Source organism: Protopterus annectens, chromosome 15.part0 (genome assembly GCF_019279795.1).
Source record: "Protopterus annectens isolate FY-2018-M chromosome 15.part0, PAN1.0, whole genome shotgun sequence".
NCBI classification, from domain to species: domain Eukaryota; kingdom Metazoa; phylum Chordata; order Ceratodontiformes; family Protopteridae; genus Protopterus; species Protopterus annectens.
This window is the reverse complement of record NC_056749.1, coordinates 201,661,263-201,680,694: the sequence shown is the minus strand read 5'-3', so window position 1 is coordinate 201,680,694 and position 19,432 is coordinate 201,661,263. Positions and strand designations below refer to the sequence as shown.

The 19,432-nt window shown below is 43.1% G+C and overlaps 1 protein-coding gene across 1 annotated transcript in view; it reads left to right on the top strand.

Moving 5' to 3' along the window:
- MSN (moesin) overlaps window positions 1-19,432 on the top strand; it is a 580,418-nt gene that overhangs the window by 253,617 nt on the left and 307,369 nt on the right. The window contains exon 3 of the mRNA XM_044057701.1: window positions 18,023-18,118. Within this exon, the coding sequence (XP_043913636.1) occupies window positions 18,023-18,118 (96 nt within the window). The remainder of the gene's footprint in view (window positions 1-18,022; window positions 18,119-19,432) is intronic.

Sequence of the window (19,432 nt, the reverse complement as noted above, 5' to 3'; positions counted from 1 at the left end):
TTGTTGTCATCATTCAAGATGGTACACATTTTTGCTTCATAAAGTATTCTGTCCATTACAACTATTCCACCCCCTTTGTCTGGTTTCATGACTCACTGTCTTATTCATAGTAAGTTCCCTAAGTACCTCTTTTTCATCTGTCTAAATTCTGATGGTATCTAATATTACTCCTATTATCTATCTTTCTTATTTCCTTTTCCATAACCATCTCGAAGTTTTTAATTTGTGGAAGTAAAGGAGGGTTGTATGTAGATTTCCTAACCAGATCTGTGTTTTCCTTAAATTCTTTATTAAATCCAATTCTAGATGCAAGTATAGTTAAATTAATGTTCCTAACAAATAGTTTATATATCCATTATAGTTCTGGCAGAGTCTCCCTTTTTAGCTGGTATGTATTTTAGTCCTTTGCTCAATAGTTTAAAATGTTCTTTAGTAAGTGTTACATTACTAAAGTTATAAATGGAAAACCCTAGAAAACTGTTTTTGGTATTTTCCTTGGAAATATGATCATATCCGTCCTCTAAACTATCATTACCAACAATATGGCTAGTGGGGATGGGGGTATCTAATAATAGAATCTCCCTCATCAACATATATTTTCCTATATTTAGAATAGATTCCTTTGACTAGGTTTTGTAAGACATTTTATGTATTAAATTGCTTATTTAATTATTTATAAGGTTTTATTCATTAGAAGTTTTTAACATAAATAAAACGTTTTTAGTGTGTTTAATATTGAGTATCATGAATATTAAGAAGGAATGAACAAGCTGATTTGACAGTTCAAATTTTTAACAATGTATTTCATTGGTAACAGGAATTAATTGGAAAATTAATAGGGTATTTAAATGGCTTATGTACTAAATTATGTTGTCTGAAGTCCCACTTTGTGAGACGAAAACGCGATTGTGATTGTAGAACAGAAGAGCGTTAATGTACTCGTATGTCTAAGTGGTTTCTGTGAATAAACTTTCGATGTTCTTCGTTTTCCATTGCTGCAGTCCTTACTATTGGGTATAGTCCGCGTCCAGTCGGCCCGAATACCAGAGTATAAGGCTGACGTCGGTCAGGGCGCATTAGACTGACGTCAGTACGTCAGGGTACTAATGCGCATGACCGACGTCATATCCTCAGTCTTTTTTGCCGCATGGTCCGATGCAGAAGCAGTTTTGCGAGTGCAGGTTGGCGTTCTGAAATATTTCCGAAACCGGAGTTTCAGACCGAAACAGAGTTGGCTAAGTACCCCGTTGGGGAACATTTTGGTTTTTCTTGCCTCAGTATTTTACGGATGTCAGAGAAAAGTGAATAACTGTATTTCTTGTGGGAAACAGATACCTCATAGGGATTACCATACCTTGTGTATACCTTGTTTAAGGCCTGAGCACGACGTTGTTGGTTGCCGCTCTTGTGCTAGGTTTAACAAACGCACTATTAAGAGGAGGTTAGACTGTGCCAGGTTAGTGTTTGGGAAGCGTTAATTATAAATGCCGCCGGATGCTCCGGCGCCGCTCCCAAGAAGCGCAAGGACAAAACAGTGAAGCCTAGGGTTGATGAACCGGCAGTCCCGGACGCCGGTTCTTTAGAAGGCTCAGTGGAGCCAGAGGTTTTGCCAGGAGTTTCCATGGAGTCTCAGGCAGAAACTTTACTGTTACAGGATGTGCCTTCTCAGGAGGTAGGCCAGGCTGAGGGGGCTTCTCAGGTAACTGTTCTTCCCTCTCTTCCCAAGGTAGTTAGAGCCTCTCCTTCTGTTGCCAAAACTTCTTTGAGAGGTAGGCCTAGTTCAGTTTCAGTGGGGGCTTCTCCTAGCATTTCGGGTTCTGTACCTAAGAAACATATGCTAAAAATGGCAGAAGATTTCATTACTATGATTAGAGGTTCTATGCCCCCGCCTGATAAGAGGCCTAGGGTGGAACCGGAGTTTGATAGTTTTGAACAGTGTTCAGAGGCTTCAGAGTCTTCTGCGGAAGACTTGCAGGAGTATCCTACTTATTCTGATTCTGATGTGGATGATTCCACTCCTACAGCTTCTCCTCCTGAGGATTTCTCATTTTCAGAGACTCTGCATTCCATGAGGGAGCACTTTAAATGGGAAGGCCAGGATTACTCTGATTCCAGGAAATTGGCCTGCTAAGGGGTGGACATATCCTGCTTATGATTCCCAGTCTAGGGGTAGGTCTAGACGTGGTAGAGGCAGGGCTCAAGGTTCTTTTAGGCCTAGAACAGGGAGTTCACCTGCTCAGTCTTCTGGTGAGGGCAGGGGTCAGTCCTTTCGTAAACAGACCCAATGACCTGTCTTTTCAGCTGCCAGTAGATTCTCGTCTGGCAGCTCCTTTGGGAGGAAGACTGTCTCTTTTCAAAGAAAATTGGGATTTAATTACTCAAGACAAATGGGTGTTGGATATCATTCACCACGGTTACAGATTTTATTTCCATACACTGCCCCCTTTCAAAGGCATGCCAGACGTTCCTCCTCCACAAAGAAAGGAGGCTCACAAGCAAGTTTTTCAGTTACTCCAGATGGGGGCCATTCAGCCAGTCCCTGTATCAGAAAGGGGCCTAGGATTTTATTCTCGCCTGTTCCTAGTACCAAAGAAGGGGAACACGTGGAGACCAATTTTGGATTTATCTCTCCTCAACACTTTTCTGGACATTCCCAAGTTCAAGATGTTGACGTTACAACAGCTTTTACCTCTGCTGGGCAAAGATCACTGGATGGTAACTTTAGATCTCAAGGAAGCTTACCTTCATGTGCCTATAAGGCTAAGTTGCGGGAAGTATCTGCGGTTTCGAGCTGGAAATTCTCATTATCAGTTCTCTGCATTGCCCTTTGGCTTATCCACTGCGCCCAGAGTATTCACAAAGGTTCTGGCTCCAGTGATAGCTTACTTCAGGCTTCAAGGAATTCAAATCTATCCTTACTTGGACGACTGCCTGATTCTGGCTCAAGAAAAGGAAGACCTTCTACAGCATCTGGAATATGTTATAGCAGTGCTAAGATGCCTAGGGTATTCTGTGAATGAAATAAAGTCCAGTCTAGTACCCTCTCAAGACATGTGCTTTCTGGGTGTGAGACTGAATACAGCAGCCCAGATGGCCTTTTTAACCCCGGACAAACAAGAGTCTGTCACTTTACTTCCAACAACTATCTCATCAGTCCGTGCTGACTGCAAGGACAGTCCTTCAAGCATTAGGGTTCATGGCATCTTGTATTCTGGTGCTTCCCAATGCCAAACTGCATATGAGGAAGCTACAATGGTATCTCAAAAATGTATGGACACAGCACTGCCAGGATTTGGACACTGTCATTCAAATAATACCTTGCCTTCAAAAAGAATTCTTGTGGTGGGCTCAGGAATGTCACCTAAACAAGGGACTCTCTGTGACCCGGCCAGAGGCAAGTCAGATTTTAACGACAGATGCCTCGGACATTGCTTCGGGAGCTCATCTAAATGGAAAGTGGATACAAGACAAGTGGCCTGCCAGACTACAGCATCTACATATCAACATGAAGGAGATGTTAGCAGTCCAGTTTGCATTAATGGCTTTCAAGAAGTTACTTCTTCCAGGGCAGGTGTTGATTCTAACAGACAACACAACTGTCATGTGGTACATCAACAAGCAAGGTGGAACACATTCTTATCCTCTATGCAGGCAAGCAATGATTTTGTGGGAGACTGCGCTAAGCTTGCAACTAACTCTTCAGGCAAGGTTTCTGCCAGGAGCACAGAACTCCTTAGCAGATGTGTTAAGCAGACAAATCATGGATCCCCACGAGTGGAAACTGGATCTTCATGTATTTCAGAAATTGACAGTGTCATGGGGAACTCCAGACATAGATCTGTTCACTTCTCCACTAAACCACCAGCTGCCAAAGTATTGCACAAAGGGGTTTCATCACACAGCTTGGAAAGTGGATGCTCTGTCTTTCAGTTGGAAAAACCTTCATGTGTATGCCTTTCCACCTCTGCCTCTTCTTCCAAAGGTACTATTAAAGGTCAGACAAGACAGGCCAAGGATGATTTTGATAGCTCCAGATTGGCCTCGCAACACTGGTACCCACTACTACGGAGTCTAGTAAAGAAGCCTCCATGGCCTTTACCTCTGATTCCTCATCTGTTATCTCAGAAGGACGGTCATCTGCTCAATGTCAAGCTTCACTCTCTTCATCTAACAGCCTGGCATATTCTGTGTTGAAACACAGCAGGTCTCAACTTCCTCAACAAGTTTTAAATGTGATTATGGAAGCTAGAAGACCTAGTACAAGGAAAGTGTACGAGAAAATGGAAGAGATTTTTATTTTGGAGTACAGCAAAGAATTTGGAGATTTCTGAGCCTAATTTGAGTGTGGCTCTTCAATATCTTACTGAGTTATTGGACAAAGGTTTGTCCTTCTCTTCCATTAAGATTCATGCTGCAGCAATTTCAGCTCACTATGATTGTGACCCACCTTTGTTTTCGCATCCTTTGTTCAAGCAGTTTCTTAGAGGGGCAAAGAATATAAGACCCCACGTAGAGCTCCTACTCCTGCTTGGGATCTCAATTTTGTGTTGGAAAAACTTACTCTACAACCTTTTGAGCCTGCAGCTACTGCTGAATTGAAATACTTGTCATGGAAGACTGCTTTTCTGTTGGCTATTACTTCTGCAAGAAGGGTGTCTGAGTTGCAGGCCCTTATGGCAGTAGAGCCCTTTTGATTTTCCATAAGGATAGGGTATCATTACGTACTAATCCTTCCTTTATGCCTAAGGTGGTTTCTAGTGTGGCTTTAAACCAAACTATTCATTTGCCTACATTTTATGCAGACCCTCAAAATAAAGGGGAAAAGATTTTGCACACTTTAGATGTACACAGGCAATTGCGTTATTATTTAAGCAGGACTAAGGATTTTAGGCAGTCTCAGCAGTTTGTTTCTTTTGCTTTGAGTTCACAGGGCAAGCCTGTGTCAAAACAAACTATTTCTAGGTGGATTGGCTTTTGCATTGCATTTTGTTATTCCCATCATGGCAAGGAGATTCCAGCTGGGATTAGGTCTCATTCCACTAGGGCTACTGCCACTTCAACAGCATTTCTAAGGGGGGTGGCAACTAAGGATATTTTGGAAGCAGCTACTTGGAGTTCAGTGCATACTTTCTCTAAGCATTATCACCTTCCTATCTACTCTAAGTCTAGGGCTGGTTTTGCCACAGCTGTTTTGCAAGGCATGTTGTCAGCTCCTACTTCTTTATGATTTGCCAGCCTCCCTTACCTCTGCTTTGGGATTCTACCCAATAGTAAGGACTGCAGCAATGGAAAACGAAGAACATAGTACAGTTTTGTACCTACCATAAATGTAGATGTTCGAGGATTCCATTGCTGCAGTCCAATTTACCCTCCCTCCTTCCCCTCTGTGTTTAGGGGTGGTTGTGTAGGTGAGTTTACATGCTTACATTTTTGTATATATTCTTGTATATATTGTACATGTTTTTGGTGCAGGTTTTTTGGGACTTGTCTTTTTAGGGTCTTCTGACATCTGGGGCAAGAAAAGACTGAGGATATGACGTCTGTCATGCGCATTAGTACCCTGACGTACTGACGTCAGTCTAATGCGCCCTGACCGACGTCCGCCTTATACTCTGGTATTCGGGCCGACTGGACGCGGACTATACCCAATAGTAAGGACTGCAGCAATGGAATCCTCGAACATCTACATTTATGGTAGGTACAAAACTGTACTTTTTTACCTCCTCGTGGTGGAATCTTATGGCTTTTAGCATCCTATTTGGTTTGGATTATTGGTGACTACTCTTGGATGCTAACGCTTTTTTGGACATTGTCTAGTATGTTTGGTTCCCTGGTAGGTTTTTTCAGTCTGAAGCAGTTATTTATACTTCAAAATTGTGTTACCAGGTGATAGCTCATTAGATAGGTTGCCTGTCCCCTTTTTGGATAAAGTACAATTCACAGTTAACTCAAATTTCAACTCTTCCATTTTTCTTCTATAACAGCCTTAGGCTTGTCCCACATGTTCATGCAGGTTTTCATTTTTAAAATATTCAGTGTAATGTTGCTTCACATGGATCATGAGTCACTAAATCAGTCATGATGTGCTTATGTACACTCTGTGCAGCTTTCTAATATGTGCATGTTTTAAGTTTGAGTTGCAGGTATTTGGCTAATGTATGTGACTGTGTACTTCAAGGAATTTCATGGGGTGACCATTAGCCTTCCATTAAGAACATTGATTTTTAATTAGTACCTACCCTGTCTTTTCTGCTGTGGAACTTGAGTGGGAAGGGGGTGGGGCATCTTTGAAACTGAACTCTGTATCTGGAGTCCCTTGCAGTAGCAAAACTTTCATATGAATGTATTTGCTAACTGGTTGCGTGGGTTGGTCCAGGGATCCTTGGCAGCTAAGATCTGGACTCTCAGGCATGAGGAATGTATAAAATTTAAAGATGTGATGGTGTTCAATCTCGCCGTTTGTTCTTACACATGGGTTCGGAGCCGATCCTCGGCTCCGTGTCGGCCGCTTGCAAGCTCTGCATCGAGAAGAAGCTCGAGACAATCTAATACCCACAATCCCCCTCTGCCTTTACCTCAGATCTAGTTTGCTGCTGCTGCGTTCGCATCGCTGGGAGCTAGCTCGAGCATCTTGAGATAAGATATAACTTTATTTTTGTTACATTTTAGACAAAATTTGTTCTAATAGTACCTTTTGGTATACTGAGTGTATGTGTGTGTGAGTAGGTAGAATTTCTCGGTACCGTTAAATTTATTAACTGGTTAGAGTTTTTCGGGGCCTACCAACCCTACTTAAATTTGACAACCGGACTTGACATTTAAATCGGATTTGACTTTTTCCACCGGATTTGACTCTTATACTGGACTTGACTTTTATCTTTCCTGTAAAATGTCTGATAAAGTTAAATCAGGCTTTAAGCGTTGTCAGTGTGGCCAAAAAATGTCAGTTACTGACAACCATAGTTCCTGTGTCTACTGCCTTGGCCCTCTCCACTTACAAGAGGACTGTTCAATTTGTCACTCTTTTAGTGGGAGGGTCATGACAGATAGGCGCAGGAAACTCATGGACAGAGGATTATTAAAACCTTCCTTTCAGGAGGCTCTGGATGCTTCAGACCAGGCATCAAAATCCTCGAAGGAATCGAAGACGTCGGAGCCCAAGTCATCGGCTCCGAGCTCTTCAGGTAAAGTTAGATCACCGGTTCCACAGACTTCGGGGCCGAGTGTTCAACTGGTGTCGGTTCCTGAGCCTCGAGTCTTGGAACCGGTGATGGAGCTCCCTCCATCGACTTTATTGAGGTCGGCTCCGTCTTCGGTTCCTTCGACCCGTTCTTCTTCCAAGCTCTCCGATGTCGATGTGGATCGTGTGGTGCAGAAGTTATTGGAGCATTCGGCCCTGTCCAAACTTATTTCAGTTTCCACCCAGTTGGTGTCGAAACTTGAAGGCATCCCATTGTCTCCATCCATTCCTCCTCCGAGACCTGTCCAGTCTTTGGAGCCGGAAGAGGTTGATCTTCTGATTGTGGAGCCCTCGGGTCCAGAACCGTCTTTTTCTCTGTCTGTTCCTCTCACCTCGACTCCGTCGGACCCGACGATCTGTCCTTGGTTCCGGGGCCGAGAGTCGAACCGACGTTTCGGTTCCGACTCTTCCCCTCGGGGCCTCGGCGCGGATCGATTCTGCTCCGTCCTCGGGGTCGATGCCTTCGGTGCCTGTTTCGGGGATTCTTCCCATTTCTTCGGAACCGGGAGATTCTTCGATTCGGGACCCGGGGGCTTTCGACCTAATGAGGAAGGTGTTGTCTACCCAAACAAACACATCAGTGGAAGCAACCTCTCCTCCCCATAAAGGGCAGTTATCCTCCTCTACACCCACGGCCACATCCAAGCGTCTAGCACCAGTGTCTCAGCCACCCCTGGAGGGTGCCCCCTCTTCCTCGGAGGCTTCTTCGGATGCTCCCCACGAAGAAGTCCCTAGGAAAAGATTGTGTAAGAGGAGACACTTGGATTCTCCACAAGAATCCTTGACATCCGATACTGACTTAGATGAGTCAGAAGGGTCCCCTAAGTCACCTTCAGAAGATGTCTCTTTTTCGGACATATTGGAGATCCTGAAACAGAGGTGACTGGCAGTCCCTCCCCCCTTCTGAGGATGAGTCAGTTTTGATGAAGGCATTCGGTGCTCGCCCTTCTTCCTCCTGGGTCACTCCGCCCTTCGACGAATTAATGGAACTTATTACTCTAAGGGCGTGTGGGAGGCTCCTGACACAGTGGAACCAGTCCCAAGGAAACCCAATAAGTATATCACTGCACCCCAGGACAAGAATTACTTAACAAAAGGAGTTCCAGTGGACGCTATGGTGGTGGCAGCGGCCACGAAAAAGGAGATGTCGGAATCTTCCTCATCTGTCCATCCCCCTAATAAAGATTCTAGGACTATGGACAGGTATGGGAAGCGCATTTTTAGTTCAGCGGCTTTTTCCATGCGATCCCTGAACTATTTGACCCACTTTACACGACTACAGAGGGATCTAGTCAAAGAGTTGGGAGATACCCTCCAGGGTACTACAGATGCTGCTGTCTCAGAGAAAGTGACAGCGCAACTTAATACCCTTACATCCATTGTGAACTCGTCCATGAGGCTGATCTCTTACGCAGCCGAAGGTTCGAGTAGGGCAGCAGCTTCAGCGATTGCTCTTCGCAGACAATCCTGGATGCGCTTATGTTCATTTGCGGAAGCCTTCAAGTCTTCCTTTACTAACGCCCCATTTGACGGTGCCACTCTCTTTGGCCCCAAAGTAAAGGAGACCCTTACCCGGTGTGAACAGGAGGGAAAGACTGTCTGCTGTCGGAGTCTGTTTTTCCACCCCATCTAGACCGTACCCCAAAGGGCAACGCGGTGGGAAAATGTGGTTTCGAAAACCCCAAGGGTCTTTCCCAGGCACACAGGGTGATGCCCCCTCTAGGGGCAGAGCGGGCAGAGGTGGAAGACGCCGCCCTGGCGGCAGAGGGGGTCCGCAAAACCAAGGTGACAGGGATACACTCCCTGGTAAACCTTTCCAGCACTCCTGAGAGGAGGCCCGACTGTCCTGCTCTGGAGGCAGTCGGGGGTCGCTTAGCTTTATACCCTCAGGCCTGGCAAAACATAACTACAGACAAGTGGGTAAAAAGCGTGGTTACCAGAGGTTACAACATACCCTTTCTATCCCATCCCATTCCAAAGAAAAGACTCCCAGATGTACCGCCCCATCTGAGAGCCAGCAGCTATAGAAATTTCAAAGCTGCTAGAAAAAGTCATCCAACCAGTCCCAGCGGACCAGCAAGGATTCGGACTTACTCAAGGTTCATTTTAGTTCCAAAGAAAACAGGGGACTGGAGGCCCATTCTGGACCTAAGCGACCTCAATACCTTCGTCAAGAAAGAAAAGTTCCGAATGGTCACGCTTCAATCGATCCTTCCATTCTTACAGAAGGACGACTGGATGTGCTCAATAGATCTGAAGGATGCATACTACCACATCAAAATGGCCAGGGCATCCAGAGATCATTTGCGCTTCCGGCTGGTGCCAGTCACTTTCAATTTCGAGCCCTGCCCTTTGGTCTGACCTCAGCCCCCAGGGTCTTCACCAAATGCATGGCAGTGGTAGTGTCTCACTTGAGACGCCAAGGATTCCAGGTGTTTCCGTATCTGGACGACTGGCTCCTTTCTGCCACCACCCAGCGTCAACTAGTACAGGCCAGAGACTATACTCTTCAACTGTGTGTTCACCTAGGAATTTCCGTAAACTTCGGAAAATCCTTACTTCAGCCATCACAGAGTATCTTGTTCATAGGAGTGGAATTAAACACACATCAGTTAATTCTAAGACTTCCTCCAGAAAGGATACTTTCACTTCAGACTCGCATACGTCTTCTTCTCTTGTCCAGGAGATCCCCAGCAAAACTGGTACTGAAGGTTTTGGGACTCATGTCAGCTTCTCTTATTGCAATACCCTTGGGAAGGCTGCACATGAGAGTCCTACAATGGCTACTGTTTGCACAATGGTCGTTCCAACAACTACCTCTAACACACGAGATTCTTATAACGAACACATGCAAAACACACCTAAACTGGTGGCTTCAAACGTGCAACCTTTCCAAGGGGAGACCATTTGTGCTACCCACGCCTACAGTTACGGTGACCACGGACGCTTCCCTGATAGGGTGGGGGGGCATCTTTCAGGGACAGACAGTCCAAGGCGAATGGACCAATTTGGAGTACAATCTGCACATCAATGTTCTAGAGTTGAGGGCAGTGTTTCTAGCGTTGCAACACTTTGCTTCCCTTCTTCCTCTGGGAACTATTGCAGTACAGACGGACAACATGTCGGTAGTCTGGTACATAAACAAGCAAGGGGGAACCAAGTCCTATCAGCTATGCAGAGAGGCCATGAGAATCTGGCAATGGGCGGAGTCCACGGGTCTCTTTCTAATAGCAACGCACATCCCGGGGTCATCCAGCGTCATAGCCGACAGGCTGAGCAGAGCAATTCTGTTACCGCACGAGTGGTCCCTAAAACAGTCAGTTGCGAAGAAGATTTTTCGCACGTGGGGCCAGCCTTCCTGCGATCTGTTTGCGTCTCCAATGAACGCCAAATGCAGGAGCTACTTTGCCCTATTACCCCTCCAGGGAAGTCCCCAGGGACGCACTGATTCACGATTGGCCCCGGGACTCCTGTACGCATTTCCTCCATTTCCCCTGATATCAAAGTTTCTCCAGAAAGCCAGAAACCTACACAGGACAATAATCCTCATTGCCCCATTCTGGCCTCGTCAAATTTGGTTTCCCTTCCTGAAGACACACTGCATTCGGGGACCCTGGATCCTGGACCCAGAGCCAGATCTATTGACTCACTCGTCAGGGGCTCCCCATCCCGCGCTCTTGTTCCTCCATCTAGCAGCTTGGCTGCTCCAATTCCCAACTTAGCCAGGTCTGATCTTCTTTCGCCTGCAGTTCAGAATATATTCGTGACTTCTCATAAAGCTTCCACTACTAAAACATATTCTAGTAAATGGAAGCGATTTGTATTCTGGGCGAATACACAGCAAGTGGATCCTTTTATAGCTCCTTTGAATAAAATATTAGAGTTTTTAACAGACTTGTTCCATCAGGGTGCTTCTCCTGCCACATTAAGAGTTCAATTGGCTGCCATTTCTAATTTCCATGTGGAAGAATGTGGGGCTCCTGTTATGGCCCACAGACTTTGTAAAGCCTTTTTAAAAGGGGCTTTTCATATTAGACCACCAATTAGATCTCCTATGTCACCTTGGAGTCTAAACTTATTGTTATCTAAATAAATATTGCCCCCCTTTGAACCAGCCTCCTCTTGCCCATTGAAATTTTTGTCTTGGAAGACTCTCTTTTTGGTAGCCATTACATCCGCTAGGCGAGTATCTGAACTTCAATCTCTCTCCGTTAAGCACCCTTATTTGATCTTTCACTCTGACAGAGTTTCTCTTCGAACTAATTCATCCTTCCTTCCTAAAGTTTGTTCTATTAATAATATTAATCAGTCCATTGAATTACCCACCTTCTTCAAGAATCACTCCAAACAAAATGGAGTATATGTTGCACAAATTAGATGTTCACAGACAGCTAAGGTTTTACTTGGATAGAACAAAAGATCACAGGAAAACTGATCAACTTTTTGTGGCCTTTGCTGATAACAGGAAAGGAGTAGCGGTTACCAAAAGAACTCTTTCTAAGTGGTTAACGGATTGTATAATCTATGTCTATGATTCTTCAAATCAAACTCTTTTGCACAAACCCAAAGGACATTCCACAAGGTCAGTGTCTACATCCCTGGCTCATGCAGCCCGCCTACCACTAGACGCTATTTGTGCGGCTGCTACTTGGTCTAAGCCACATACATTCATTTCTCATTATAAGGTAGACAAGGTTTCTAGGGACAGGGCAACCTTTGGTTCCACTGTGCTCAAGAACGTCTTTCCGTGAGTTCCTCAGGAACAAGGAGCTAGGGACGCTACCCATGTGTAAGAACAAACGGCGAGATTGAACACTATCACATATAGAAGTTATGTCCTTACCATAACGTTCCATGTGGAGTGTTCATCTCGCCTTTGTTCTTACATTCCCACCCTCCCCCTTAGGAAGAACGTTCAGTTTTGGTGCCTGGCCTGGGGCATTCTGCTTCTGCTTTGCAGTTGTTGTGTATATAGTTGACATGTATATATATGTGTATGGGTCTATATATATATATATATATATATATATATATATATATATATATATATATATATATATATATATATATAGATTCTTAGTTCTGTGCATATGTGATGTAAGCATGAGTGTGCTCTCTCTGGAGACTGGTTTGCTTGCAAACTAGATCTGAGGTAAAGGCAGAGGGGGATTGTGGGTATTAGATTGTCTCGAGCTTCTTCTCGATGCAGAGCTTGCAAGCGGCCGACACGGAGCCGAGGATCGGCTCCGAACCCATGTGTAAGAACAAAGGCGAGATGAACACTCCACATGGAACGTTATGGTAAGGACATAACTTCTATTTTCTGTATCTTGCTGAATCCCGTACTCCATGGTGCAGTTTGAGTTAGTATAAAGTAGTATTGGTGTGGGGGCACAGATCCCCACCCATATTGGAGATCTGAAGCATTTTTATAGAAGCACTTCATTGTGTAAGTATTTTTGTCCCCACCCCGTTTTTAAACCATATCCTGATGCTCCCATTTTAGTCTTGGACCTAAGGGGAGTCCTAAGTTTATTTACCGTTAAAACATTTTGTATAGCAGTGGTTACATATCTGAGGTCCTTTTTAGGTTTACTTGTGGTGGCCTTGTTTTTAAGGGTCAGTTTTTAACTTTTTCCCATGTTTTGGACTAAGGGAATTTTTTTACATAGCTGAACCTGCAAAACCTGATTCAAATTGCCACGCCTTTTTGATCTGCAGAATTCTGTTTTTGTTCTGTGTGCCCGAATATTATAGTTCATTGCTCTCTGTCTCTCTGTCTCTCTGTCTCTCTGTCTCTCTGTCTCTCTGTCTCTCTGTCTCTCTGTCTCTCTGTCTCTCTGTCTCTCTGTCTCTCTGTCTCTCTGTCTCACACATTTTGGGCTGGGGGATCAGGGTTTTCCTTTCTGTTTTTGCCTACTTAACCTTCAGAACCTTGGTCAATGTTATAATATACCAAGCCACAAACTGCCACACCTATTTTTGTGGAATTATGTTGTGTTACGTGCATTTGCACAGTTAGAGTAGTTGTAACATAGGTTGCAAAGCAGATGGAGTAAAGCTGTGAATGAATTAGTGGAAGGAACATCAGTGTGTTAATTTACCACGGCTGAACAATGATCCTAACTGATAGTTGGATGCTGTATTAGCGGGGTTGTACACCATTTTGCAGCTGAGATTAGGGTTTTGTTTGCATGTGAGGCAAGGGTCTTGGACATGTGAAAAAGATCCGATTTTTGGTGCAATAGCTCGAGTATCAACCACTGCAAGAAAAGCACTTGGATTTTCTAGGACAGTTTAAGAAAGTAAACCCAGATTGGCCCAGCCCCTGAAATCCAAAAGCAGTGTGTTTTATTTAGTATTTGTAAATGGGGGTAGAACCATGTGCGTTAGACTAGAACGAGACAGGAGAGTAGAGACATTTTTGTGGTGAGATGTCAGTACCTTTTAGGTAGTCATTTTTATGGCCAACAAAAACAAGCACATTGTACTGGGGGGAGTGGGGCTTGTATTGGCAGAAACAGTAATTTCAGGGGGACTAACGAAATAGATGGTATAGGGTAACGGTGGAGCATAGTTGAAACCATTTTCAGAATTTGTCCCTTTCTAAAAAGTGGAATACAGTGAGGCCAAAAATGCTGACACTACTGGATTTTTTATTTATTTTTTTTACTTTTGATGCATTAAGGATAAATAGGAATAAGTTGATAACTGCTTCAGTTGCTAGAGTAATGTTTAAATAATGTTAGCAGCAGTGGCCCAGAATAGCTAATGTCGGACGCTCCGGTTTGGTGGTGGGGGGTCTTCAGAGGAAAACTTGGAAGGAAAGGTATGGTGAAGCTTAGTAACTGGGCAAGCAGTGCGTGACTGAAATAATTCAGAAAAATGCTGGACTATGCTCAAATTATTGTAAATTTGTACACAACCGTTAATTACTACTCACCAGTTAAAATTCTGTTAAGGGAACAGTGACTGTGAGATGTTTAACTGTGTAGTATACCTTTAGTACCTTTATTTAGCCCTCACTAGGCCAGTCATTGAATATAATGCTTCCTTTGGCATGCATCTGTCCAGACACATGCAACAACTGGAATACCCACAGAGGTACCTTAGTAAAAGGATACAAGGCCTAAACATGTTCTATGTGGACAGACTCCCAAGACATCACTATACTGTGTTTCGAGCTAACCTGTCTTGCCATACAAGGCATTCTCTGACCCAGTACTGATGGATTTAGTGCACATCGGCAAGTCAAATTCATCAGAAATACTGTCTAGGGATCTAGGGATATTTTGCAGATATTGCTGTGCTGGAACACACTCCTCATGCAGATAAAACTAAGTTTACCCCAGTCCATGTTCAAGAGCAACTTGGATCTATGGGAAAATGTTTACCACAGGACTGCCCCCCTACTCCATTCAGAAGAAAGGAGCAGTGCAGGAAAAAGTGGCAGATAGAAAATACAGGCCAAGCTAGGAAGGAATATTGGTTAGCTAACAGAGGAGATAAAGTAGGAAAGAAGGCATCGGAGTCACTCTACCAAATTCTAGAAAGTGACTCTGTGAATGATACAAAGAAACTCTATCAGGCTGCAAGGCAGAGACAGAAGCATAAAGATGATACTTCGGGCATCTTTCATAAGGGATGACATCAAAAATCTGCTTTCCAGTCCACAGGACGTCAGGTCAGATAGAAATACTTCAGTAGCTTCTGAATGAAGAAACCCCCACAGAAGCTGTTCTGCGACAGACGTGACCTATGTGAGCATAGGAGGAGGCCACTCGAAGAACAGCACTAAGGGAAACAGGGAAAGCATCTGGCAGAGATGAGGTTAAAGCAGAGAAAGATTTTGTGTGAGATTGGAGAAGTATTTTAGTGCTAGTGTTTAAGAACAAAGGGGGCATTCACAACTGTGAGGAGCAGTGTAGAGGTATCAAACTCTTACCACACTGCATAAAAGTTCTGGAGATTTCTCAAATATTCAGAGTAGCAGAAAGTAAGATGGGAGTTGAGCAGTTTGGATTCAAATAGGATGCAAGGCAACCGACCTGATGTTTGCAGTGAGACAGGTACTTGAAGCTTAAAATGAAGACTCCTAATGGGCATTCCTAGACTTGGAGAAAGCATAGGTCCCAACAAAGCTGATTTGGGCAGTCCTGCAGTGTTCAAGTCCCAGAAACATTTGGTAGAATTAGTGCAAGCTTTTTATAAGGACCCAGTAACGAGTACAGACATTTTTGGTTTTACAGATGGGTTCCCAAGGGTAGTGGGTATGCTTCAAGGTTCAGCTCTGAGCCCAATGCTGTTCATATTGCTGATGGACTATATTGGCAAACCGGTTATAGGGGACAGGTCAGTAAAGTTGCTGTTTTGAAGATGAGACATTACAGGCAGACTTGAACATCAGCAAAAGTGTAGGGGAATGAAATGGGAAACTGAAGGCAAATGGGATGAAACAGAGTACAGATTACTATTGTAATGGCAGCACTTGGGGAAAATCAGAAGCAGCTGAAAATTGAGATCAGAAGACGGAACAGGTTAACAGCTTTGATTTATCTGGGAGCGGTGGTTGAGGAGAATGCAAGTCTGAGTAAGGAGGGTAAAGCTAGAATTCCAGGTGGCAGAGTATCAGGGTAGTGTATGACAAATGAATGCCAAAGAAGCTGAAAACTGAGTTATACAAAACAGTGGTATGACCAGTACTACTGCGTATGGTACAAACACCTGGGCATTAAAGGCAGAGCAGTTGAGCACCCTAGAGGTGATGGAGGTGAAGTACCCGAGATGGGTGGTAGGCTGCACACTGTGGAACAGACGAAATGATGACACGAGCAGAAAGCAAAGTACCTCCAATTGTACAGAAGGTCAGAGTAATTACAGTGGTTTGGGCACATGCAGGAAAGCAGAGGACAGTCTGGTGAAGATGATTTAGGACAGATAGGAAGAAGGCAAGAGGAAATGAGGGCATCCAGCAGAGAGGTGGATGGATGGTGTGTGAGAGAAGATCTGCGACAGGCTTTAGTGTCGAAGTTAGGAGTGGCCTTGAATAGGTAGAGATGGTGACAAGTGACGTTACCATGACCCCATGTAGAAAATGTGGGTAAGAGTGGTGGCAGTGCCTCCATACTACTAATGGACAGCTACAGCTCTAAATGCTTTATCCCATGCATGGGGTCCCTTCAGATCTATGATATGATCCCAATTCTTATTAGGGGTAATGTGTAAGCATCCACCATGGGAATCAAACTGGGTAACATGTTAATTTGAGCACAGAAAGGAAGTTTGCTAGGTTTAAAATTGCCCACAAGGGTAACTAGCTTAGTACATGCCTACGAACTTAAAATCATTCAGTGTTCGTGGTAATATAAATCTAATGATATTTATATGCCCAACCATGTTTTCTCAGTATGTGGTCCCAAAGTGTGGAAATTTCCCTTTCTCTACCAAAAAAAAAAAATTCCTAGTCTCATTTTCCAATCATAATTAAAAACAAATTTCAAGACTCGAGGAAAATGACCAGAGCGACGGTTGCAATTTAACCTCTCACTACCCTTCTTCCCTCTGCATGCTTGACTTTGAACACTTTTCATTGGTTCTTTCAGCCTGCCATCTCTTGACATTGACTGTAGTACACGTTTATATTGGTGTCATTTTGCATATGAAGTCATATCTATTGCCATTATACCCTCAAGCCAACTACGATATTCATTATGTGTGTGTTATCACTCGGTGCATCTCTTGCATGTGCATGCATATATATGAGCACACATGCACGTGTATGTCTATCTATATGTGTGTGTGTATATACATGTGTATATGTGTATGTATGCGTGTAGATGTGTGTGTGTGTGTGTATATATATATATATATATATATATATATATATATGTAGATGTGTGTGTGTGTGTGTGTATATATATATATATATATGTATATATATGTATATATATATATATATATATATATATATATATATGTATATATATATATATATATGTGTGTGTGTGTGTGTATATATATATATATATATATATATATATATATATATGTATATATATATATATATATATATGTATATATGTGTGTGTGTGTGTATATATATACACATCTACTGTTCATAGGCAAGTACTAGGCTATTGGCCCTAGGGGCTATATAAGCCTAGCCAAAAGATGCCCTGGCTTTTGCCACCCAAGAGAATTATTTTCCTGTGCCACTGTCGAGCAGAGCCACAGAAGTGATCCATGGGGTGAATTTTCTATCTCCCATCCAATTATCAAGATTTTTCTTGAGTGCTGATGAGGAGCTTTGTTTGATTATAGATAGGTAGTTTGTTCCAGAGTATGGGAACTCTCTGGGACAGGAATCTATCTATATGTGTGTAAGAAGTGTGTTTGCCCTAGACATAGGGTGAAATATGGGGTCATTGCTTTACCCCAATAAAAAAAATTCAAAGTAAAATAAACTGTACACTTAGAATTGCACTTTGTGTAAAATGCATTTCTTAAACTTTCACCCTTTTGTTAGTGAAACATTTAAAAATAAAAAAAGGATAAATTGTCACAGAATAACAGCACTGAATATATTTATTGGAAAAGACTACATGTATTTAAAACCATGTCTTAATTTGTTAGTTTTGAATATTACTCTGTGAAAACTTTTTTTAGTCTTACAGATGTTGCCAAGGTTACAAAATGCAAAGTGATCTGTGCTCCTGTATGAGATTGTGTATTGGCTGCTTTTTGTGAGGCTAGTTACAATACTTCTGTTTACTTTCTCAACAGGTCGTGAAGACAATTGGACTTAGGGAAGTCTGGTTCTTTGGGCTGCAGTACCAGGACACAAAGAACTGTACAACCTGGTTAAAACTCAACAAAAAGGTATTTTTTTTAACCCTCATTGTGCCATATTTTTGCAGTTTAGTTGGCTGCAGCAACTATGAACTGTAAATTACTTTGCAGATGAGTGAACTTTGAATCAGGCTGAATCTTAACAGGTGATATGCTCCAGTGATGGGGTCTACATAGTCTGAAAGTGTAATTGTACTCCGGTTACACTTGTACAGTTTATCACTTCGCGTTACCTATAGAGTATCATTTTGATTGGTGAGAATTCAAATTTCATAGATTTGCTAAACTTGCATGCTTGACATATTTTCTTAAATATCATAACTGTTTTAACGAATATAAATTTTGGTCTTTTGTGCATTGCCTGAAGTTAAACATTTGTTTTTCAGTGGCAGCAAATTTTGGAATGACATTAAAATGAAAATGTTTGACTCTTGGCTTTTCAACAAATATGAAACTGTTTCATTCAACTGTCTGTCCGGTCCATGCATGTACCCTCCGCTGGTTCCCTCACTCACACTCACTTGTTTATATATATATATTGGTTTGGATCCAATCCTCTGCTCAACACTGCCGATAGCAAAGCTCAAGGTTTGCCAGTAGCTCGAGACCAAGCCCCTTATCCCATGATGCACTGCTGGAGTTACCTCAGATCTAGTTTGCCGCGGCACAGATCAGATATATATATATATATCTATATATAGAGTTTAGATAAGTGCCCTGTGTTGGCCTAGTAGTTGGCCTTGTATTTAACCAAATTCTTAGCAGTAGTTTGTCAGTTTCTTGAGTGTTTTTTTCTATTGTTTAAATTTATCTAAATTTAAAATAGAGATGTCTGATGAGAGAGAGAAGCCACATCTTAAATCTGGCTTCAAAAAATGTCCTGATTGTTGACTAAAAATGTCAGTCACTAATGGGTACGTTCAGTGTGTTCATTGTCTGGGGGCATTACACCTCCAAAACTCTTGTAGCATCTGTCACTCCTTCTCTTCCATAGTACTTTTAGAGAGGAGGAGGAGGAAATTGGTGGATTTTTACTTCAGCACCCCTTCTCGGAAGCACTGGGTGACCAGGATGGTGCTAGTAAATCCTCGGTCATCCATGTCTTCAGGGGACTCCAAAGTATCGAAAAAGGCTAAAAAAAATGGAGGGTGTGTAGGGTCATCGGTTCCACTGCCTTTGGAACAGTGTCCCTTTTGTTCGGAGCCAGCTCACAGCTTTGGAGCCGGTTTCTGAGATTCCTTCATCTCCTCTGCTCCAATCAGCACCCTCGGTGCACTCCTCGAAGTCTTCTGTCAGTCTCTCAGATCTGGATATGGACCGGTTGGCGCAGAAGCTTCTATGGGC